General features: G+C 36.1%; 1 protein-coding gene across 4 annotated transcripts in view; it reads left to right on the forward strand.

Annotated features, from left to right (window-relative positions):
* The window catches only part of COL21A1 (collagen type XXI alpha 1 chain), a 153923-nt gene that overhangs the window by 72984 nt on the left and 55375 nt on the right, over window positions 1-25564 (forward strand). For 2 of the 4 annotated variants that reach the window (XM_081036182.1, XM_081036180.1), the window contains 3 exons: window positions 744-806; window positions 15080-15133; window positions 15231-15284. In XM_081036182.1, coding sequence (XP_080892308.1) covers window positions 744-806; window positions 15080-15133; window positions 15231-15284 — 171 coding nt within the window. The remainder of the gene's footprint in view (window positions 1-743; window positions 807-15079; window positions 15134-15230; window positions 15285-25564) is intronic. The other 2 variants (XM_081036181.1, XM_081036179.1) reach the window with 1 other exon arrangement.

Genomic DNA, 25564 nt, shown 5'->3' on the forward strand with positions numbered 1-25564 from the left:
TCCATGTGTGCCTGGGCTCATTGCCATGTTGTATGGAATAATGTTCTTTGAAGATCTCACGTTTGTGAAGGCAAAGGTCATTTCATTTTTTAGGTATTACTTGTGCTCAAGGACTATGAGCGTTGGGCAGAGTCATTTTACTTGGGCCCCCCTCTCATGAAAATATTGAAATTTTAGAATTTTAGCATATTAAAATGAGATAAATATAGACAAAGAGACACTGACTGGATTGAAAGAAATGAATGTTCTGTACTTTTCAGCTTGAGTCCCATATGTAAGATCACATGGCTTATGTACTGTTTTTTAATAAATAATTGTGAATCGAAATATAGGTTATTGATGTCTGTAGTATGACATTTAGAACAGAATTAAGTCTGTAAACTTATGAGTGAAATATTACTATCACTGAAACTGTATTTGCTGACACTTCACAGTTATTTTCAGAATTCTAAAAATGTATTCTGCTATAAATCTTGATAGCTTACATCAGTGAAATGTACTTTACCTGTTATACCTGCTCACCGAAATAAATCACTGAAAGTTTTACATAATAAAAAGCCTCTGTTTGTTAAGGTATGTATTTAAAATATGGCATCATTTTTTCTAACCGTACTTTAGGAGTTTTGTGTATCTGTTTTTAATATATAAAAAGCAGTAAATAATGGAATTGACTTTGAATCTTGATGGGCTCTGACTGCACCAATGTGGTTGGTTTTCTACTGAGAAGTGTTTTTCCTTTCTAGGGTGACTCTGGACAGCCTGGAAACCCCGGCTACCCTGGACAGCCTGGTCAAGATGGTAAGCCTGTGAGTACTGAAAGCTTAGTCATCTCCAGTATTGGGATTATAGTGTCAAAGTTCAAATTGCACTGGGCAACGTTAAACAGGCAAAGAAGACTTTACTCAAGATTATTGTAATAGGGGAGAGAGATTGAACTCCACTCAGCTGAAACAAAGGGAGGGAGGCTCCTTGAGTGCTGAGATGAGCGAGTGGAAAAGTACTGGAGGACTTCAGTGGGGAAGGGGAAGTTGATCAGTAGGATGGAGCAAATTGAGTTATCCTGAGTTTGGCAGATGTTTTGTTCTGTGATTAGGCCATCTGTGTTTGCTGATTGGCACCCATCAGAGTTAGGGCACTACCCTACCACAGAGACTGGGAGATCTGGGTTCTTACCTTCCTTGATCATTATATTTCAAAGAGATGCTTCCCAGGTCCTTGAGAAAGACATTGCTTGCTAATTGTGAAGCTATTAAGAAGCTTTTGAAAAAGATGTACGAGTCAAAGAGGTGAAGAATGAATTTACAGTTACAATTTTCCAAAGTAAATGCTCTAAGAAAAGGGAGGTCATGGGCCTCAGGTCAGAAAGAAGTCTGTCTAAAGTTTATTCAAGCTGAAGGGAACATTAAGGAAATTTGGTCAATAGAATCAGGATCTAGTTAGTCACTTTTTAGACATATGACTTCAAAACTGCATACATCTTTCTGCAGACATTTAAAAAAATGTCCAGTGAATTCTCAGTAACAAATAGCCATTTTCAGAATTCCTTTTATATTTTCCCTTCACACCTATGGAAGCTTTCAAGTGTTGACCTAAATAAAGAAGTAAACTGTGTCAAGCTCAAAATTGTCAAAAAAGATGAGTTTATTTGGGAATAGCAGAGGAATAGCATTTCAGGTTATGCAAACTGTACCAAGCTACAGGTGAATCGGTTGAGGGTTTGGTGTAGGCTGCATTTGTGAAGTGGGAATGTAGAGGGAAGGGTTCAATTAGAGTCTATTAAAATCATGAACAGAGACCAGCTTTGACAATTCCCCAGAGCAGACAAAACCAATGCAGTCACACAAACAAAGCTCAGTTCAGCCCATATTTTGTTCGTGCCTCTGGAAAACATGAACAAAACTTCCCAAGGTTGATAAGAAGCAACTGATGACCAATTCCCTATCATTTGAGAAAGTTCCAACATTATCAGTTTTCTGTAAATCAGTCATTTATGGGAATTCAGTTTCTCAATCTTTTTTGTTTTTCTGAGGGCACATGTATGAGATTTTTCATTTTATATCCTCCAGTTCCATTTTAGATTTAAATTCTTTCACACAAGTTAAAAATATTTTTGAAGGTGATGTTATTTTCCTAAGAATATATTGCACTAGTGTACACTTATAATCTGCCAGAAAAATAATATCTCCTAGGTTTATGAGAACTTTAGGGACATTTATGAATTAAATAAATGTAAAGCAAATCCACTTTAAAACATTCAAGGCAAATATTTATAGGTAAGTTACTGTCAGAATGTTTATAACAGTAAATAAACATTAGGAATTAGCTTTTTTTTTTTTCCCTTAAGATTTTATTGGGGAAGGGGAACAGGACTTTTTATTGGGGAACAGTGTGTACTTCCAGGAGTTTTTTCCAAGTCAAGTTGTTGTCCTTTCAGTCTTAGTTGTGGAGGGCGCAGCTCAGCTCCAGGTCCAGTTGCCATTGCTAGTTGCAGGGGCCACAGCCCACCATCTCTTGCTGGAGTCGAAACCAGGAACCTTGTGGTTGAGAGGATGTGCTCCAACCAACTGAGCCATCCGGGAGCTCAGCAGCAGCTCAGCTCGAGGTGCCGTGTTCTATCTTAGTTTCAGGGGGCGGAGCCCACCATACCTTGTGGGACTCGAGGAATTGAACCAGCAACCTTGTGGTTGAGAGCCCACTGGCCCATGTGGGAATCGAACCGGCAGCCTTCGGAGTTAGGAGCATGGAGCTCTAACTGCCTGAGCCACCGGGCCTGCCCCTATTAGCTTTGATGTTAAATAATTGTCACCACAAAAAGTATTTCCTAAGAGACTTTCTTTATCATGAGACACAACTCTTGCCGTGAAGGATAGGAAGGTTTGTGAGCCAATAATGTTCAGGCAATTAAAGGACTACAGGCCTAATGTTAAATCATCGACATCCCACTAGGATAGAGCTTGTTATGTCCCTGAGAGAGGTTTGCTGACAAATTTAATACAAAAAAAATACAACCAGTTTTTTAAGAGTAGTCATGTTCTGGGGCTGTTTACACCAGTGTTGTATAGGAAAGAAGTTAATGATACAGGTAAGCCCCTCTAGAGAGAGATTGCCAAAGAAGGGATTCTGAAGAATTGACAAAATGGTGGCCAGCTGGAGCTGCAGAGACTGAAGAACTGCTGGGTGATTGGCACAATGATGCTCAACTGATCCACTGGGATTCATTCTAAATGTGATGTCAATCTATGTGGGGCTTTTGAAGAGGAAAGTGACTTGATCTGTCTCACTTTTTAGAATATTGTGTGGGGAGTAGATTATATGGGGCAAGAATGGAAGCAGGGGACCAGGTAGGAGGTTATTTCAAGATTCTAAGTGAGAAGTAAGAGAAGCTTGGTGGAGGGTGATGTGGCAGAAAGGAAGAGAAGTGATCAGATTCTGGATTATGTTTTAATGTTAACTTAGATGTGGAGCATGAGAAAAAGAGTCAAGGAAGACTTAGAGGATCTTAGTTTGAGTAACTGGGTGAATTGTGGTATCGTTTACTGAGCTGGGCAATGCTGGGGAAGATGTAAGTTTTATGGAGGAAATCAAGAATGCATTTTTGGATATGCTGAAGGTGTCTCCTGGAATATTAGATATAGGAATCTTGCATTCAGGGATATGTTTGAGAGAGAAAATACACTCTGCCGCATGTAGATGTATCTAAAGCCACCTGAGTGGATGGGTCATTTAGGGAGTAAGTACAGATAACTGGAGGAGAGAAGGTGGCAGTGGACTGAGCTTAGTTAGGGCTCTGTTACAGAGAAAAAAAGGGGAGGATACAGCCAAAGAAATGAGAAAGAATAATCAGTGAAGTAGGAGTAAAACCAGGAGGGTTTGTCATCCTAGAAGCCAAGTGAAGAAAGCATTTCAAGAAGGGATGGATCAGTTGTGTAATTGTTGCTAAGAAGTTGAGAAAAATGAGAACCATGCCTAGACCAGTGGATTTGCTACATAGAGGAATTGAAGACCTCGATAAATGAGGTTTCAGGGAGGGTGAGTACACAAGTTGGATTGAAATGGGTTCAAGCGAGAGTTGAAGATAAAATGGTGGCAGTGAATGTAGGTGCTTCTGAGAGATGTAACAAGGGGCAGGGAAATAGAGCAATAGCATAGAGAGGATGTGAGATAAAAGAAGGGTCTTAAAAAGATGGGAGATGTCATAGCATTTTCTATGATGGATAAAATGAGGCAGAAAGGGAAAAAAATGATGATTTGGAAGACTGGAGATATTTTCAGGAAGAAAATCTTTAGCTAGGTAGGAGAGCATTGCGAGAGGAGAGTTTGGCCTGGATAACAATGTGGGCAGTTAATTCTTTATGGGATAGAGGGCCAAGCCAATAAGTACAGAAATAGCTAGGGAGTGTATTTGTGGGAATGGGATGAGAAATTTATCATCAGGCTGCTTCTATTTGAATTGAATGAAATGAATAGATTCCAAACCTAACATCTATTTTGCCTTTATCCTTAACTCCCATTCCCTGCCGACATTTGCCTTGTAGATGCCTATCCCTTTCTCACTTAATTGTCATGCGAATTTGTTCCATTCCCACACTGCAACTCTCAATTCCATGGAAGATACTGCTTGAGGTCCTATGTGAATTCGGACCTAATCTCACTGGGTGAGATGAGCTTTCTAAATGTAAGTCCTTCTTTGCCTGGAGACCCTTTCCCTGGTTCAGACTCTTTCTGTTACTTGTAGCTGCAGTGCTGTCCCAACTCCAAAGCAGATACACTTCACATGATGAAGTGTCGTCTGCTGACACCTCATAATGACACAGAGCTCCCCAGATTACACTGCTAAATGATTTAGTCTTTTGTTTCTTCAATGGTGAAAGCTCCTGGGGAATATTAGGAGGTGAGTGGTGAGCAGACGTTTCACGGGCTAGCAGTTCTAGTTTGGTTCACCTTTTTTCTTTCTTAATATCTTGCCATGAATGAGGTACTGGGAATTCATTATAATTACCCTGATACAATAATCATGGGCATTACTCTATGACTCTTATTTAAGTTATAATAGATTTAGTGTCTCATCTCATTCAGTATATGTATATATGTGTTTTGTGTACATGTATATGATTTTATGTATATTGATTTAGCTATGTAGTATTTAATGGTAGGTAATACTAGATGTTAGATAGTATTAGATGATATCTGATGTTAAAGAAAGAACAAGCCAACTGTGGTAGATAGAATAATGTTAACATCCTAATCGTAAAGACCTGAGAACATGTTACCTTAAATGGCGAAAGGGACTTTGCATGTATGATTAAGGATCTTGAGATGCAGGAATGATCCTGGTTCATCTAGGTTGCCCAGTGTAATCACAAGGGGCCTTATAAGTGGGAGCCATGAGTATCAGAGTCAGGAGATATGCCAATGGAAGCAGACATCAGAGTGAAGCAGCCTCTAGAAGCTGGAAAAGGGAAGGAACAGGTTTTCCCCTAAAACCTCTAGAAGGAATGCAGCCCCTGACACCATGAATTTAGCACCGTAAGACCCATTTTGGACAACTGTACTTTTGTATTGTTTTAAGCCACGATGTTTGGGATAATTTGCTACAACAGCAATAGAGAACTGATGATACACTAACCCAAATCTTATCCAAAGGTAAGATTTTTGTCTTAAATATCCCCTTTCCCCCCTGTTTCTTTTTTCTGTGAAGGAGCTACGAGATTGGGTGGCCAGGCAAGAAGAGAAAGTGAGCCTGGGAGCCAGAACAGCTGAGGGTCATTAGTACATCTCTAGGGCTTGCACACAGCAGGAGTTGGAAGGTGTGGGTGGAGCCTCTGGCTGGCAATCGAAGCCATCTGGACCAAGGAAACTTGGATGGAACAATTCGAGGGGAATTCTGCTTTGTTTGGATTTAGTTCTGTGCAACCCCCCTCAATAAGCAATTTGAGTCTCTTTCTCATTATAACCAGGCCAAGTCAACCAAAGCTTGAAATAGGAAATTATTCTACTCTGGAGGAATACTAATTTTCATAAGGAAAATGCTTTCAACCAAAATTAGAGAGCTTTTAAAGAGATTTTCAAATCCTTCCACTCCTTTCTCATTTCTCTTACATAAGAGAAATGACTTCTATCAGCACAATATCTGAGCATATTACTATGTTATCATTATAAAAAGAGAGGCAGGGGAAATATTTATATGTCCTGCTAGGCAATTCAGAGTAGTAAACTATTAAAAACATGGTACTGATTTTTTTAAGAGAAGGCCATATGTGGAAACATATAATAGGACTGTTTTATGATTTTGTAGAAGTTTTTTACAGTGTCCCTTTTTGTTTGTTTTCAGTCATTATTAATTACTCTGCATGAAGTAAAGTACTTTACTGAAACCAAAGCTTTAGCTCATTGTTACTTGTTGTTTTGCCCTCTGCTTTGCTTTTAAAAGTTGCTTTGCTTCCAACGATCTCAGTTTCTTAATCTATAAAATGAGAAGATGGTGTCAGATGAGGCCAGGTTCTCTCCAATACTGATTTTCTAAGATTCTATGAAGGCTATCATATTTGCTAAGAAAGGTGACTAAGCTACAGAATTCTGGAGATGATTTTTCATATCATTGGCCTTCACAAGTGATTCAGGAAGATTAACGATGCCCTGCTACCAATACCATTGAGTGGATTGGTCACTGGGTCACAGTGATACAGTATCCCACTTTGTCCCCATCCCCCTCATTGTACCCCTAGAAATTCCAGAAAGGGACCAGCTTATTAAGGAGGGCTAAACCTTACAGAATTGGTAGTACAGATGGGGAATTTCAGAGTTATGCCTTTTTCAAACCACAAATAAAGAGAGAGATAAGGACAGGTTAGTAGGAGACGAAGGTGTGTCTGTAGAAAGGAGGGAGAAAGGAAAAGAGATCGAGTAGATCTAGTTTCGGCCATTGTGATGACTTTGATTTTCAGTTGGAATGACCTCAGGAGCTAATGGAGGGTCTTGAGTAAATGAGTGATGTGAGATAACTTTTTTAAAAAAGATGTTACTCTGACTTCTGAGTTGAGACTAGATTTTAGGGCTCTTGAAATAACCAAGGAGCAAGATGATGGTGGATAGCATCGGCAGGGTAATAGTGAGGTGAAGAGAACTACTTACATTCTGGGTATATTTCAAGTTGAAGCTGACAGGATTTGCTGATGTATTAGATGTAAATTTAAGGAAGAGAAGTCCAAGGAGACTCCAGTGAAATGTGGAAGAACATGATAGAGAAAATTGGATGGGGGAAATCAGAAGTTGGTTTTTGGATACATTAACTTTTTATGTTAGATGTTCAGGTAGAAATTTTAAGTGGGGATTTGAATACTGAAGTCTGACATTCAGGGTAAGTTTCCTTTGTGTGAAGTGTCTTTTCTTGTCCTTTACCCATTTTCTATAGGGGTCAGGGCAATTTGCATATCAGTTAATAAGAGCTTCATATGCATGAAGAGAATTCACTCTTTGATATATACAGGTTATAAATATTTCTTCCATTTATATGGTTTATAATTTTGTTTTAAATATTTAGAAATATAAAATTTTCCCACAGTTAAGTATTTTCTCTTGTTATTTCTTACAGTGTTCTTTTTTTTAAGCATTAGATACTGTATGTTCATTTACTTTATTACGGTTTTTAAGAATTTTAAATTCTTGATTTCCTTTTTAGAATTTGTTTTGGTGTTTGGGGTACCATGAAGATCCAAAAAGATTTGGTGAACTGGGTGAATGGCTATTCTAATATAGAGAGATTCAGCTGGAATAAATGTATGGCCCCTATTTGTCTGAGAGACATTATGTTCTGCCTTGGTGAAAAGGGATTAACATATGTGAGGGGGCTGCCTAAAAGGCTGATGCAATTTTTGGCCTTGTGAGTAAATATATAATGTCTGTATTAAGAAAGATGACAGTCTTGCTTTTGGATTTGGTGTAGGGATACTACACTTTAGGGATATGTTGGATCTGGATTTCATTCAGAAGAGAGTAACTGGAAGAGAGAAAGAACTCAGATGACAGCCTGTTGGGGGGAGGATTTACTGAACTGCAAGTGTAATCCCAACAAGAGATACCATTTTTAAATACTCAAGAATGATGTATAAGAGGGAAGGGAGTTGGGTAAAATTAGCACTGAGGCTTGCAGAGTAAGTTTAACAGGGAGTGAATAATCAGTAGTAGAACAATAGGACCCATGAGGCTTTTTATGCTTTCCTCCTTTCGGACTCTTAACTGAATATGATGCCAATTGTGGACTCAACAGTTTAAGAGCTATGGGAAGTTTAGAGCTGAGTGCCAGTTTAGAGTTGGAAAATAGGATGCATTAGGATAAAAGCCAAATAAATGGCTATTATTTGGCTTGGAAAAAAGAAGTCAAAGGAGCAACTTAATTATGAAGTGTGCAAAACATCATTCTAGAATGAATAGTTTCTACCTGAACTCTTACTTCACCTCAGTTTGGGTTCCTTAGCAAAAGGGTTTATTGCCTCACTGTTTTCCTCTTCCATACACACACACACACACACACACACACACACACACACACACTCCCATTAGCATCCCACTGATAAACTATAATATGCACTGTTTGCCTTGAATGAACTATTCTACACTTGGGCAGTTTATCTTCCTTTCTGTAACAAAATGTTATTTAAAACTTATCTTTTCTGTAAAGCTTTCCTTAGTTGACTAGCTAAATCATTTTTCTCCAACACTCCCCTTATGTAAATCTCCTATGTGGATCTTTCCAAGTTTATCTCATATGTCTCTGAAATAGATTACTTATATTGTATATATTATAGATAGTATGTACAATAATGATGTGTATAGACATTGAATTCTTCAAGGAATTGTTTGGACACACATCTAGCATTTATGACTTCAAAGTTAAATTCATGTTTATATTGTGTCTTTTTTTATTATAATCTCTGTGAATGCAGGGCTGTTTTTATGATTATTTTTAGAGCCTTCAGTGGTAGTGACTGGTTGGACTCAATAAAAATGTATATATTTGTTTGCTTATTTATTCATTCTTTCATTCATCCACCCAATGTTCGTTGGGTTTTTACTGTGTTCCCGGTGCTCTTCTAGGCCAAGAAAATACAGCAATGAATAAAAATAGACAAAAACTACTGCTGTTTTGAAGCTCACATTCCAGTGGGGCAAAACAGATAATCAATACACAATAATAACTGAAAATAAGTAAATCATATCAGATGGTGGTAAGTAGTATGGAAACTATTTCAGGACAACAAGAGAAGAAATGGGGTTAGTTATTGGTCGCCACCCTTTGAATATAAAGCGTAATTACCAGAGATTTAGGTTGGGAAGTAAGAATTATTTAAAAAGGTATAACTTACCCTAAAAAGTTGTGTATTCTCCTTTTGAAATAAGCTTACTATAACTTTAAGTATACACTTTCTTGGGGAATGAGGCAATTTACTTAAATTTAATTAAATTCTGTGTAGTGAGCTGTATCTGCAGAGATGATTTGTCAGAGGTAGGCAATGTTTCTTTCCTGTGCTTAGCTCCAGGCAAATCGTTATAGGAAAGCAGATGATGTTGCTGTGTATTTATCAACCATCCACCTTCTCCTAATGGGAGGAAGATTGGATTTAGATCACATTTCATTTCTAATAAATATAGTTTGCTTTAATTTGAAGTAGCAATTCTGTTCACCCCCCCAAAAAAAGCATATAGCTTCTCATTGTCAAATACAAATCATTTATCTTAGTCCATTAAAATATTTTTAAAATTTTGTGCTACTTCATAATTTGCGATCAAACTGTATTTTCCTCCAGTGTCCCTCCGTCAGCCATCCTGCTACACAAGCATGCATCCTGGGCATCATTCCACAATTCCAAATTCCTCACCTTCTGTAACCCATCATCAGGTTAGACTAAATATCCCTTGAATGGACTCACGTTCTACCTACCATCATCTCTCCCCTTGCATGGTCTTCATGCTTGCATGGTCTTCATGCTTTTCCTTGCCCCATCAAATTGATTCTCCTCAGTGTAGCCAGTGAGCTCTTCAAAGCTCAAGTCTGATTGTGTGATGCCCTGGTTTAGTGGATTGGATAAAATTCAGATTCCTTCCTAAGACCCACAAGCTGTTCAGGGCACTCCAGTTTTCTGTTTCAGTCTTGTATGCAGCATACATACATACATAGTTTCTTTCGTCTCCAGAGATTTGGCTCATCCTATCATGCTGCATGGCACATTGAAGGGCTTCTTCCTACGTGTTGTGCTTCCTTTAGGGTTCCTTTGACCTTATGTGCCAGAGGAAGCATTCAAATGCTTTCACAAGCTTCCCTAGACTGCCTACTCTTCACCTCCCATAGCATCATGGTTCTTTCTTAGAAGTTAACTCAGGTGTAATTTTATATATATATACATACATATATATATATATAAAATATGTATGTTATATATTATATATACATATATATTTATATGTATATATAAATGTGATCTGTTAATCAAGTAACTGAGCAATCAGTTAAAGAATATAAATGACTTATAGTTTGATTAAGTGGCAAGCAAACTATCTTCTGTATTAATTATATACATGGAAAGACAGATTCATGAGTATTCTTGGAATTTGGTTGTATAGAGCTGTAAAGTCTGCCAATGACTAGAAGAATCCACAGTGGACATACACTTACTTTTGGTTACCTAGTTACTTACCCTGGCTATGTATCTGACAGTATCTGTTGGAAATTTGGAAAACTTTGAAGAAAATTATGTAACAGAATAAACGTTTAATCACATTCTTACATTTAAAAAATAAGAAAGACATCCCAAGTAATTTCTCTGGATTTTATTCTCATTAAGCTTAGAGCATTTAAAGGAAACCAATTACTCTATCCTCGTCACTACTTAAAAAAAAACCTGTATGTTTTGAGTGGCAGAATAGTTTATGGTATGATTAGAATTGGGCTCAGAAGAGATTGTGACCCTTGCACATTTGATGATTTGATTTCCAATTTCCATTTCAAAGCTATACATCTTTCCTGGAGCATTGTAACTATGAATCATGGAAGAAAAGTAAATTGATTCTGTATACTTCAGCCCTACAATTTGGCAGTGAGAATATTTTTTTCCCTCTAAAGTGATTCATTTACAAAGAAACTTTTTCTGAACATGGGAAAGATTTAAATACTGTCAGAAATCACGCAGATGGGGTGGTGTGGATGGATACTTGGACCTGTTAATAATTACAAAATGGTGAAATTAATACTGAACATATTAAAGAGCCAAAGATCATATGGAAGTTACAGTTATACAAGAAAACACAGAAACTTATGTATCCAGAAAAATAAAAACTTAGTAAGCTATATAAAAAGCTCATAATTTTTCCTGTTCCAGGGCTTCTTCTTTTTTTTTTTTTTTTTTTGGTTTTAATATGTCCGGCTATGAGTCAACAAATGTTTTATTTCTTGCTCCTCTTGGAAATTGTTGTAATATTCCTGTTAACCTTTATTTTTATGATTTTTAGTCCAAAATTTGTTTTTTTTCTAAATTTCATCCAATTTCTTCTGGTTATTTGCCCTGGGATCCCCCAGCTTGGATGTGGTTTTGGTTTTTCTTTATTTTGTTGCAAATCATGCTCCCTCTAGCTTCTAAAATAACCTTTGAATTTTTTTATACAACTGAGTTTTCAAGACTGCATCTCATTGTAAGTTAAGAAAAAAATAAAGAGCAATAGCTTCGTTCTCGTATTGTGGGAAGCGTTTATTCTTCCTGTATTGTAGTCCTTCCAAAAACAAAACCAACAAGGCCATTATAAAATACAGAGACCGTGTTCAGAATTTCATCTGTATGAATATTGAAAATGTGTTAAATCATAATGATAATAACTAAAACTACCATTTCTCATACACTAATGGTGGCTGTTAAGGCAACACAGTAATGTTCTACAGAAGTGTTCTCATGGCTTTGTACAATAGTCATTGAGTCTGAAGAAATGAAAGAAACTCACATTTTCTGTGTTCCTAGCATCTGCCAGATATTTTCACCTGTGACAGTTTTTTTCATGAGTGAAGTGGGTATTATTATCCTGGTTTATGGTAGAAAACTGAGTTTTAGCTAGGCAAAGTCACTTGGCCAAAATCCCAAGGAAAAGGAGGAGTAAAAATTCTGTCCAAGGTCTTTTCCAATTTCAAAATTTATTGTCTTTCACTTTACTGTGTTGCCCTCCCAGGATGTGGGGATTTGATAATTCTGCCTGAGGTCACATTATGAGTTATTAAGTGAGCTGGGAACACAGTCAGGACATCTCCACGCTGCTTAAATGCTAAAATACAACATACCCTCTCTAACAAATTCATTACATTAACTTCTTCAAGAGGAGAGACAGCAAGGAGGCTTTTGATATTCTATATTTGATAGTTAATCTGAAAAAAGTAATAAAGCAGTTATGACATTTGGCTGAAAATGTGAAACAAAAATAATTCATTAAATGTGAACTTCACATTTTGATAAATGGCTAATCTCCATGGTAACATTAGTTTGAGGAACTTTCTGAAAATTCCTTTCCTCTGGGCACTCAGTATCCTAAACAATATAAAAGTAGTCTGGTTAAATGGACTTCTGTGAATCTAGTTAATCATTCTAGAATCGTAAGGTCTCATCTACCATGAAGCATTTTTGATAGAGGATGTTTTCACTGGCTCTGTCAATTTACTAGCTATGTTACTTTGGACAAGTTACTTCCCGTGCCTCAGTTTTCTCATTTAAAAATGGGGATAATGTAGAACCTATATTAAAGAGTGGTTGTGAGTATTTAGTGAAGTACTTAATCTGGAACATGACAAGTAGTATGTAAACTATTGCTATTATTATTTCTCCCAGTTACAGCAGTCTGTTGTAAATCATGTCAGACTATCCAGAGAGTGCATACAAGGTTTTGAAGGATCTCAAGGTCATCCTATGTGGCGGCATTTATAAGTAGTCCAACTCTGTTTAGGCATGAGCTACCAGCGATAGAGTTGAAATTCAGTTCCAGGACTGTCTGATTGCAAAGTAGTTGAGGGAAGGAGATTCAGTGATAACTAGAGTGGTACAGACATAAGACGGAACAAGCTCCATGTAGATTGACTTTCGTCTGACAGATCTTGAGAACATGAACCACATGGTATTATTAGTAAAAGTTTCAATTTACTATTGGAAACAGCACAACATAACATGGTTCTGTGGGGAAAGAGATTTTTTACACTTGTGTGTAGTGTGGATGACTTGAAGATCACTTCTTCCAATGTTTACTAACAAAAAATGTGCCAAATGCTCTGTTCAATGGCAGAAATAAAGAAATGATTGAGACCTGGTTCCTCATCTCAAGGGGGCACATAATCCAGTGACACAGAGACAGTGCTAGCCCAGAGAGCATGTGGCAGGTTTGAAAAGTGTAGGCTGTTTTGTATGGAGTATGGAAAGGTGGTTATGAGACTCATTCATTGGTGAAGTAAAATGATTAAAGATTGTGGAAAGGGATTTGAGAAAAATTCAAGTTTGAGAAATCCTGGAGAAAGCATAATGATATACACTCTGTGAAGGACTGAATAGTGTATGATGGAAAGGATGATAGTGGTGATAGAAATTATATAGTATAGTCGTTATCATTCTGAGAGTGAGCATTTTACAAAATAAGAAATGCAAGTGCTTGTAAAAGAAAAAAAAACCTATAACACTGTTCTTTTTGAGACAACCTCTATTATTATTATCGTTGCTGAAAGAGCAAAAAATAGTAAAAGGAATATTTGAAAATGAGGCATGGAAAGCAGAGAATTATGATGTCTATAAAATACAGCTAAAAATACTACTGACAAGTGATTGGATGAGTACAAATACCACTGCAGATACCCAGGAGTAACCACATGGAAATGAAGCTTTTGAATTTAAGAATGAAGATGGAATTGGAAACGTTAATGAGATCTGTGTGAATACTCTTGACGACAGAAAGCTGTACCCAAACAGTGAGATCCGAGAAAGATGGATGATGAACAGAGAGTGAGAGAAAGATGGAATCTGAATAAGAGAGGTAAATGTGTTTGCAGGTGCTAGGTAGTCCAAGTCAACCTGACACTGACTTTGAGAAACCTAGAGAAGTGTTCAGGGCCTGCCAATTTGTTTTGGAATTTTGTTGCCATGTGCTGAGTGAAGGATGAATAGTTTTCCTCTGTCTGAAAAGTTGTGCTATTTTACCAAGGGTCCAGTTTCTCGAGAAATGTTTAAGAAGCAATGGAGATGGAAGTGACCCTCACCTCAGCAGACAGTTCAGCCTGGGGAGGTGCGGGGGGCGGGGCGCACGTCACAGCCACGTTCTTGAGGTTAACAGCAGCAACTTTCTAAAATGAGCAATCCTAAGGCTGTTACAGACTTACTCTGAAGAAAAACATCCTTCAGGGTTTAATTTATTCTAGAGATTAACTCAGATGGCCATTAATCAGGTAGTTTAAAAATGTGTTACATTTGTTTAATCCTCTAATCTTATATGTTTTTCTCTCGGATATGTTAAATATATTTCTTTTTTTTTTATTTTTAAGATTTAATTGGGGAAGGGGAATAGTGTGTATTTCCAGGACTTTATTGGGGAACAGTGTGTTTTTCCCAGGACCCATCAGCTCCAAGTCAAGTTGTTGCCCTTCAATCTAGTTGTGGAGGGCCCAGCTCACTTGGCCCATGTGGGAATCGAATTGGCAACCCTGTTGTTCAGAACTCGCGCTCCAGCCAACTGAACCATACGGCCACCCCAGGATATATTAAATATATTTCTAATGTGCAGAACATTTCTTTAGAAACTATGAACATTGGCTTTGTATTTTCATCCCAAAGCTTTCCTTTTGATGGAAACATTTCTGGATATTTTTATTAATATAGAGATATTTAAGACCTTTTCCCTAAAGACTGGCAGATATAAATTCCTTATTAAACATTTGACACTTTGTTACTTTGGTTTCTTAAACTATGTGAAGTCTTAGATGTAAAAAACTTGAGACAGAAGTGGATCCTGAAGTGGAGGGCTGCTCTTTGTGAATATGATAAAATGTTCATTATCTCTTGTTTATTTTCTTTAGGGATATCAGGGAATTGCAGGATCACCAGGTGTTCCAGGATCCCCGGGAATACAAGTATGTGATCCATTTGTAGACTTTTTAGAAATAGCATTTCTAGTGAACAAAAAAAGATAATAATAATTAACATGATGTTATTTTGTGGTTGAATTAGGGAGGACGAGGACTACCAGGTTACAAAGGAGAACCAGGGAGAGATGGTGAAAAGGTAAACACACACAAACAAAAATGTGTCCAGTTGTTTTAGTCACTCCGCAATAGATACCTGTCTGGCAGGTGGCCTGTTGGCTTAGCCTTACTGAACTTTCCCCGTAGGGTTTCAGTGGGTACTAACAACATTTGAACTGCTTACTTTCCTTTTTTGCCACTTTAAGATTTGCCAATCTTCCTATTGAAGTGCATGTTCCTTAAATATGTTCAATATGTTAGTACCTTTCTATGGATCTAGTTAAGGCCTACTGGTGCACATCCCAGGTGCCCATTTGTATTTGATCGGATCCCCGTGTTGATTGGTTAGCTTAATTCCTAAAGCACAATCTTATTTCTAAGTTCTTCAAAGGCATTTTGCTGTATGCTCCTGATAAAAAACCTGTACTAATTTTCTAACTGCGATACTTGCAAAATTATTACCGTTTTAAAATAATGTGTGTAGCATCCACATTTGAGAAACACTGATGTAGACTATATCCATTTTATGTTTTTCTGGTCACTCATGTTGGTTGCAGAGAATTATAGGTGCTCAAGTATCATGTTTGGATGATCTCTGGCAGATCTCATGATGAATCTGCCACTTTCAAGCTATTTGATCTTGGGCACGTGACTTAATGTCTTTGAATCTTATTTTCTTCATTGACACAATGGGGATTTCTTTATATGCTTTCGTGAGGATTAAATGAGATAATGTATGAAAAATATGTAGTACGGTTTGTAGTACAGGGTTTTTCTTAAATAAATGGTTGCTATTTAGTTCTGCTTTGTTCATTAAGTAGCTTGGTTGCCTTTGGGATGTAACAAGGGGTGGGCCGGCATGTCTCATTGGCAGAACATGGGTTAGTGTGATCACCAGGACAAACAGGAGGGTTAGTGAATGGAAGAGAAACACAGAAGGTAAAATAGGTCAGGGAAGCCTTATAATATGGGGAGAGTTGGAGGGCCTATTTTAAATGATGGAGGTGCAGCTTAAGAGATGATAGGGAGCAGGCCAGGCCCACAGGAACGGGAGATGTCATAGCTCTGGGAATAGACAACCTGACCTTCTCCAGGTGAATGTGGAATTCCACTGGAGAGGTGAGGAGGACACCTGTTCTGAGACCTACCTTCTAGTCTACAGGATCGTTGCTCTTTCTTTGACATTATTACAAATAACCTGATTTGGGGATTGGGAGATGCATAAAATATGCATTCATGTGTGAATGAATGCATCTATGAATGGATGGTTGAATGAATAAATTTATTTTCCCCTTTATCTGGGTTTTAGAGACTAAATATGAAAAGGGGGCTTTTTATTTACCTTAGAAGAATTGGAGTAAGTTTCCTTGGGAATAAATGTGCCTTATTTAAAAATGAAGGATTAACAATTTTATTACTCACATCTGAAACTAACTGCTCTATTGTTTTGGGCTATTGTGCTGTCTTTAAAATAGATGTGTGTGAATTTTACAAAGCCACAGTTTTTATTGAATTAGATAAATAAGAAGTATGTTTATGAAAAGTTCTCTGTTTTCAGTCCAACAATGATTTCATTCAGAATTGATTGTTTCTGAAATTCATTGTCTGGGCATAAATCTGATTTGAGGCAGTCATTGTGGGCTTAAAATCACCATGTGCTATCATCTTAAGTTCCACCTCACATTCCTTGTGGCTTCAGAGAGTTCTTTATCTAGACTTAAAATAATTTAGTAAGTTAGTTAAAGACTTTTCCGTGGTTGTTCCTCTATAATACGGTTCCTTGATATTCAGAAGTGGGAATGTTAAAAAATAAAGCCCTGAAATGGCCTTGATTTGTGGTAGTACAGGATATTTTTTTCCAGTCATCACACAGTGGTGTTTGGGAGATTGTTCCATACAATCTTGTTCTCCATTCGGATATTTTTCCAGAACAATTTCCATTTTGTGGGTTTCCTCCGAAAACTCCCATAGTAGGAATTTCCACCTAAGATAATTAAAATTAGATGCACTTTCTTGCTTACTTCAACATTTGTTCTTCGCATATCAGACAAATTGAATGTGTATAGTTTTGCAGGATTTCTTTTCTCTTAATTTACAAATCAAAAGGAAACTACCCAATGGTTTTCAATTGGTAACTCATTTTATAATATTCTTTAAAGCTATTGTTTGGAATCTAAGAAATACTTTAAGTACTTCAAAACACTTACTCAACCTTACAGAAACCTAATATATTTAAATTATGTGGAGAACTATATTTTGTTAAAACTTATATTGGGTTGTATTGGTTACCTGATACATATTTATGGGTTTTTGAATAGTATATGAAACTTTATGTCAAATTGAAGTCTGAATACACAGAAAGTATTAATAATTTATTTTTTTAACTTATTCAGACTTTGTACAAACTCATCACTTGGTTTTCTGGGTTTAAGGAATAAAATATGCCAATTATATCTATGGTATCATTATGGAACATTTTATACATTTTGTTTAAGTTCTTTGTTACAGAATTTAACATTTAAATGGGTCCTTCAAGACCTTGTTTTGCATTATGCTCAGCATCCATACCAGAATATTTTGTGATGAGTGAGACTTCCCTGCTTAAATAAGTCCCTTATTTTCTTTATCTGGGCTTCCAACGTCCAAAGATTAAGTGGTGTTACAGTGATTTCATAGAAATAAGAGAGGGAGGGAGGGTGAAAAGGAGAGAGGGGGGGAGAGAGAGAGAGAGAGAGAGAGAGAGAGAGAGAGGTAGAGAGAGAGAGGTAGAGAGAGAGAGGTAGAGAGAGAGAGGTATAGAGAGAGAGAGAGAGAGAGAGAGAGAGAGAGAGAGAGAGAGAGAGAGAAAGAGAGAGCAGTGACAAAGGACCAAGGTAAGAGAATTGTTAAGGAATAATAAGTTCAAACTTAGTATGTTAGTGGTTTTACTTCTTGCCGTGTTCCAGAATATTTAAAAAATTAAAGCAAAGCTAGTGATGACATAAGAAGGACAGATAGTTACAACTGACTTAGCAAAGTTGCAACTTTTTTTTCTGTTTTCTCAAAGACAGTCATCTACCCTTGTAGATTTCTGAAAGCACCACAGCCCAAATATGGGTGTATGTGTATGTTGGGGGGAAAGGAGAGATGTGAAGCAGTTACAGATTACAAGCTGGACTCTGAATTCAGGCTGCTTAACCCCCCAGCCTTGGTTCTTAATCTTGTTAAACTTGGTTTTCAAAATCTAGAAAGTAGGGGCTCTAGAGCATTACTTCATAGCCTTGTTTTCTAGATAAAATGAGGCCAGGCATGTGCTTGGCCAAAATTAAGTGCTATAGATGATGATGATGATGATGATGATGATGATGATGATGATGGTGGTGGTGGTGATGGTGGTGATGATGATGATGATGGTGATGATGGTGATGATGGTGGTGATGGTGACGATGACAATGACTTGCTGTTTACCTAAGGTAAGTTTTGGAAATACCTTTGGTTTATTTTTTTATCGTTTCTGTAAATGTTGAAGTGCCCCATCTGAAGCATTCAGACAGGAATTCCCTAAACTTATTCCCACTACATCTACCCTCTTACCTGCATATGTTCCTATATTCTGCCTTCTCTCCTGTTTAATATGGATGAACTGTTCATATATAATCCCCAACCTACCTCTTGTGCTCTGAATCACATCTTTCTCTATTACTTTGTGTTATTAATTAACTGTTCTCATCTGTGTCTTCAGTTTTTTTTTATTTTCTAGTTAAATATTCCCAGTAGCCCGAATGATGACCCTGAAACGAACCATGTAGCCTCCTTTACTTAATACCCCATTTATCTGTTTTCCATTAGAGTATAAGTATGCCTTTACTCACTCTTCACTTTCTAACTTCCCTTTCTCTCTTTAACCAGTGCCCATCTGATTTCCATCCACACCTTCTGAATATTTAGATCACTACTGTCTACCATCTTTAAAATCCAGTAGTCAGTGTTTTCCAATTATCTCTGCTTCTCTTGCTGCATTTGACACAACTGATTATTTCCTTCTTCTGGGAACAGTTTCTTCTCTTGCCTTCTTTGGTTACTTTTTCACAGTTTACTTTTCTCCTCTTCCTCTATCCATTTTGTATATGTTGGGGTGTTCCAGGTTCAGCCCCACGCCCTTCCTCTCCTTCCTTAGTAGACTCTATTATTTCAATATTATTAACTATAAACTTCTAGGAATGTAAATTTATATAGCACATATATAAATATACATATTGGAGATAAGTATAGTAATGCTTAATATATTGATATGATTAATTGATAATCAATACAATAAATAAAAATATTGTTAAATACATATTATATACACACACTGTTTTCTAATACTTTGTTTCATCTGAATCTGGAGAATCCATGGAATTGTTGTTACAATCAGGAATATTCAGAAACACTTTTCTCCACTTTTTATGGAAGGAATGGTACCATATTTTCCATCTCTCCTCCATCCTTTTCTCAGGGCCTCTTCTTCCAAAGCAGCACTAGCTATGCCCTCCCTACTTACTCTCTGAAGTCAGGCTTTGCTGAGTTCCCCTCTTGTATATATGGTGTTGACCTGTGTGTGCTCAGGTTTTCACTACTTCTCTGGATACCTTTGCAAAGTCTTGATTGCTTCCTGACCTCTCAACCCCCTTTAAGGATCTATAACGGATTCAGCATCTCATTTTATTATGAAGAACTATTAATTCCATGTCCCACCTTATTTATTGGCTGCTATGTGTCTTTCTGTCTTCTTTTGTTTTTCTCTACTGGTGTCATTGGGAAACTTACAACTTGTATCAAATTTTTCGAGTGCTTCATATTTTCTTGGTTCTCAACTCTACTTCTCATGTTCGCATTGGGTATACTCTATTCTATGATCATTGATACACTATGGCAGTGACCCTAGAATAGGAGCTCAGGACTCTACCCTTTTTCTAGGCCCGAGTAGTCCAATGGTAATCCCGAAACCCCAGGGGAATGCCCACCCTTGTGTTAGAGGAAACATTTTAGTAGATTTGGACAGTTTCCCATAATTCATTATTTCCTTAGCCTGAGTAAGATTTAGCATTTTTTTTCTCTTTAATCAGAGTGAAAAAGGAACAACCAAGATTATACAGCTTTGATGTATTGGGTGCTTCAAGGCTTTTACTGTTGTGTGTACATTTTTCTGTTTTATTTTTAGACATAATTTGCATTGGTATTATCCATATGCATTCCTTATCACATGCAATCCTCACAAAAAGTCATGTGAGATTAGTAGAATAAGTCATACAAGGCCTATTTTTACAATAATTGTGAAGTAAATCATCCCTGTTTTATAGTTTGGAAAACTGAGAAATGATGAACTTAAATCATTTGTCTGAAGTTACCCAAGGATCAGGGGGTTGAAATAAAATGTCTTGATCTTAGTCTGGCTTTCTTTTCACCATATCTTTCTGTTTTGGCCAGAATAGTTTGGAACATTGTGATTTGTTCCACTTTCACTCTGTTGCCTTCACTGTGAGAGGAATCCCTGAATGCCTGTCAGTAATCAAGCAGATAGGAGGGGGAAGAGGGAGTTGGACAGATGGATTTAGGTTGCACTGACTGTGCCAGGAGAAGAGGATTCATGGTTCACATCTCTCTCAAGGAAGTGGGATAGTGCACTCTCGGTCATAGATTACCAAACTTTTAAATTGCAAAATTTTTACAGTTAATGTCTTTTTGGCATGTAATCTCATATATACGTATTAATTATATGCCTATGCTACTGAAAAAAGCATCATTGTATACCTAAAAAACATATATACACAGAAATTTTAAAAGAATGAGATTTTTTAAATGCTGGCTATCCTATTCTCTTACTACTGAAATAAATAATCTGGACCTGACATTAGAGACTATGACTTTAGATCAATTTATGAGGTGGGCAGAGTCTTCAATTTATGAGGTGGACAGAGTCTTTCATGATTCATCAATCATGAAAGCTTTGGAGGCAACCTGTGGAAAATGGAACCATCTTATTGTAAACCTTGAATTCTCTTTGATTATAATCTCATGTAAACTCAGATGGAACCAAGAATGTGACTCTTCAAAATAATTGTTTTATTGACATTTTCTTGGAGTACACCGGAGTGTTACCATGTTTTAGAAAATGAAAATGTTTTGTATATTCAGCATATTATCATCCATCACATGCAAGACATCAACTAGGATGAAGTAGGTTATGCTGCAGTAAAAAACAAATCCCAGATGCCTATGGCTTAAAACAAAAAATGTTTATTGTTCATCAAACTACACATTTATTAGAAGCAATCAGCAGGAGTCCCCTGTTGTCCTCACGTGTAGACTCAGGCTAACAGAAATTTCACCTAGATTATAACTAATTATGGTAGCAGGTGCATGAAGAATCAAACAATGGCTCTTAAGCCATTTCTATTCACCTTGAATTAGCCAGAGCAATTTTATATATTACAGCAATTTCAAGAGTCAGGAAAGTGTGATGCTTTCATGTACTGGGAAACAGAGAGAATCTGGATATCAATAAATAGTGGTCATGTTTACTAAGAAGTTACAAATAAATCAAAAATGGATTTTTTTCTTCAAAGAGGTCGGGATGTAATAAAGCACATAACACACACAAAGTAACTGTATTTTAAGACAGTATTAAGTGCCAACGAGGTGAGTTTCATAAAATTTTCCAGAAGTTTAGAGGAAAGTTCAACTTTCAAAAAGGCTTCATGAAATCAACTATAAACAGAAGGTTAATTACAGCTACACAATATAGGGGCTGTTCTTGCCCAATTTAAGATTGCTTTAATTTAGGGTTAATTTAGGTTCTTTGTTGTTGTTGTTGTTGTTGTGTGTGTGTGTGTGTGTGTGTGTGTTTAAACAAGACAGTAATGGACAACTTCTAGATATATTTCTTAGTTTTTCTGACTATATCCATAGGAAAATTTCCCAGACGTCAATTAATTATGGGATCAAAAGATGAAATTCGTAATTAAACTTTGAAACGAATGGCCTATTAACTTTCCAGATAGTTTGTATTCCCTCAACAAGTTTGTGAAAATATCTTTACTTACACTCTTATCAGCACTGAGTTTTACTCAAGTTTCTAATTTTCACCAGTGCAGGTTAAAAATGGTACTGGTTTGATTTGCATGTTTATTAGTGAGGAGAGTATCCTGTTATGTAATTTTTGGATTTTTTTGTTACTTCTCTGTAATTTGCTTTTTATACATATCATATTTTTTCTTCTGGGCTGTTTATCTTTTTAAATATTGACTTTTATTTGCAGTTCATAAATTGTGTGAAAATATTTCTCCTGGTTTATATTATGTGTTTTGACTTTTTAAATTTTAGCCATATAGAAAATTAAAAATTTTATGTATATATAGATTTGTTAAAATTTTTACTTCTATGTTTGTGTCTGTTTGGAAGGCTCTGCATTCTAACATTTTGAATATAGTTACTCATGATTTTATTTTGGAATCTTCTTATTTTATATTTTAACTTTTATAATTTTTTATTTGGAGTAGTTAGAGGAACATTCATATTTTCCCTCTCTTTTCCTAAATGGATAAGTTGGTTGCCACAATATTTGTGAAATAATCACTTTTTATCCATTTATTTGAAAAACCATCATCATTAAATTTCCATTTTAATTTGGGTCTGGTGTTTTGGGCTTTCCGTTCTGTTCCATTTATCTGTCTACATCTTCTCCACTGCCAAATTGTTTTAATTATTGTCACCTCATAATATGATTTAATATTGGCAGGGCTAGTCCTTCCTCATTACTTTTTATAATCAAAATTTTCTTGGCTATTCTTGCATGCTTATTTTTCCAGATAAAGCTCAGTATCTTTTGTTCAATTTTATAAGAAATTCCTATTCATATTTTAATTAGAATTCCTTTGAATTTATGAATCAATTATAGAAGCATTGGCATAGTTCTAATTTTGAGTTTTTCTATTCAAGATTATGATTCATCTTTCTTTTTATTTCTGTCTTGAAATTCAGTGGAATAATATTAAATCTTTTTCCATATTGGTTCTCAACATTGTCGGAGTTTATATCTAGGAATTTTTATCTTTTTTGTTCGTATTATAAATGGTACTTTTTCTTAAATATATTGTTATGTTAGTTATTGTTTACATATAAAAGACTATTTTGCTATTAATTTTTAAACAGCTGTTAACTGATTTCTCTTATTAATTTTTTAGGGTATTAAGTGCATTGGCATAAGAGGTATAATCATCAATAAACATAATTTATTTTCTTCCTTCTAGTTTTTACTTTTTTCTGTATTTTATCTAAATTCATGGGCTAGTCAAAACTGTCTAGAAAAACAAAAGTAGTGATGATAATGGGCAACTTTGTTTACTTTTTAAGTTTCAAACTGTCACAGTCTCTTTTAGTCCAGGTTTGTGGCTCTTTTGGCATTAGGTTGGTGCAAAAGTAATTGTGGTTTTTGCAATTATTTTTAACCTTTTAAACTGCAGTTAAACCATGGAATAACTCAACAGCAAATATAAATTTGTAATTTTGTGTCTTTTGACTTTTGATTACAACCAGCAACAGCATCCATAATCCCATTTTAGTCATGACCCCCTCTACATTAATTAATTATTAATAAATGATAAGTGGCTTGAATTTTTCAAACATTCACTACATTCCTAGCTTCTCTTTCTTGAGCCATTATGTCCGGCTTGAAAGGACTTGTTAGATGCAGCTAAACTGATTCAGAGAATTGGTGTTTAGGGCCATTCCCTTGATTTAGTCATTCCTAGAGGCTGAGATTTAATTGAAATTCTTTTAAGGGCCTTCTCCAGTTTCATCATTTTCCTGGTAGAGATGAGAAAAGAGTTGCATCTCCCAATCCCAATATTTTTGGATGTGGTCTGTACCTTTTATTAAAATCATTCATTCATTCATTCATTCATTTACTTATGACTTGCAAACTGGCCATTGCTTTTCTGTGCTCATTTCTTCTATAGAGCCTTTTTAAATACAGCCAATATCAATTCATTCATGATACCAATACTTAGTGTTTTTTTTTTCAATTCTTTACCTCTGGCTACAAATTCATTTGTTGCATTATTTGCCTTTGCAAGTTATTTTAAGAAATTTTTTAATTAAATATTCACCACTGCATTACATGAATCACATTTTTCCAATCTCCAATAATTTCCCTGCTCACTATCTAGACCCAAAGCCAAGGCCATTTATATTTTTTAATATCGTTTTGGCCCTCCTCTTTCTAGTATACCAATTTTTATATTAATTAACTTAGGCTAAGGTATATTTCAGTAATAGATGATCATATAGCTCATTGATCATTGGCCAACACAAGAGCATGTATTTGTCTTTCACCTTACATACCCATGATGGATAAACTTTGGCTTAACTTGACCACTTTTTTGCTATCAATTACTTTTGAACCTTGTTCATAACTTGCTTGAGTACACTGTTTGGCTCACACTTTCTTGTGCTCTGTATTTTGTAGATACTGTCTCAATATTCCCCAACCATTTTGCTCACTAAATTTCTCTGCTCCCAGCTTCTCTCCCCAGTCCCCTTAACTGCTGTATGTGAACATGGATATCATGCCTTTTTATTTTACTTAAAAATCTTGCTTATGCACATGAACATAGCTTTGTCCATATTTTATATTTTTTTGTCCAAATATGGGTGAATGTGCTCCTAGTCTTCTCACTTCATCAGAGATTTGTTTGTATAACTCCTTGCTGGAGAATGGAAGTCTTACTGGGATTTTGTTTAGCTTTATAAGGAAAACCTGGTATGTACCTTTCTTTTGTAGTATTACCAAGTATTAATGACCTAGCTAAATTCCATCTTATCAAGAGTGTGTCTTATTTTTTTTAATTAAAATTTATTGGGGTGACAATGGTTACTAAAATTACATAAGTTTTCAGTGTGCAATTCTGTAATACATTGTCTATATGTCACATTGTATGTTCACCACCCAGAATCAGTTCTCCTTCTATCACCATATATTTGATCCCCTTTACCCTTATCTACCACCCCAGCTTCCCCCCTTACCTTCTGGTAACCACTAAACTATTGTCTGTGTCTATTAATTTTTGTTTCTTTGTCTTATTTCTTTGTTGCTTTCAGTTTATATCTCACATATCAGTGAAATCATATGGTTCTTGACTTTTTCTGTTTGACTTATTTAGCTTAGCATAATAATCTCAAGATCCATCCATGTTGTCACAAATGGCACATTTTCATCTTTTTTTATGGCAGAATAAGTATTCCATTGTTTATATATACCACATCTTCTTTATCCAGTTATCTATCGAGGGACACTTTGTT

The sequence above is a fragment of the Rhinolophus hipposideros genome (assembly GCF_964194185.1).
Source record: "Rhinolophus hipposideros genome assembly, chromosome: 3".
In the NCBI taxonomy this organism is placed as follows: Eukaryota; Metazoa; Chordata; class Mammalia; order Chiroptera; family Rhinolophidae; genus Rhinolophus; species Rhinolophus hipposideros.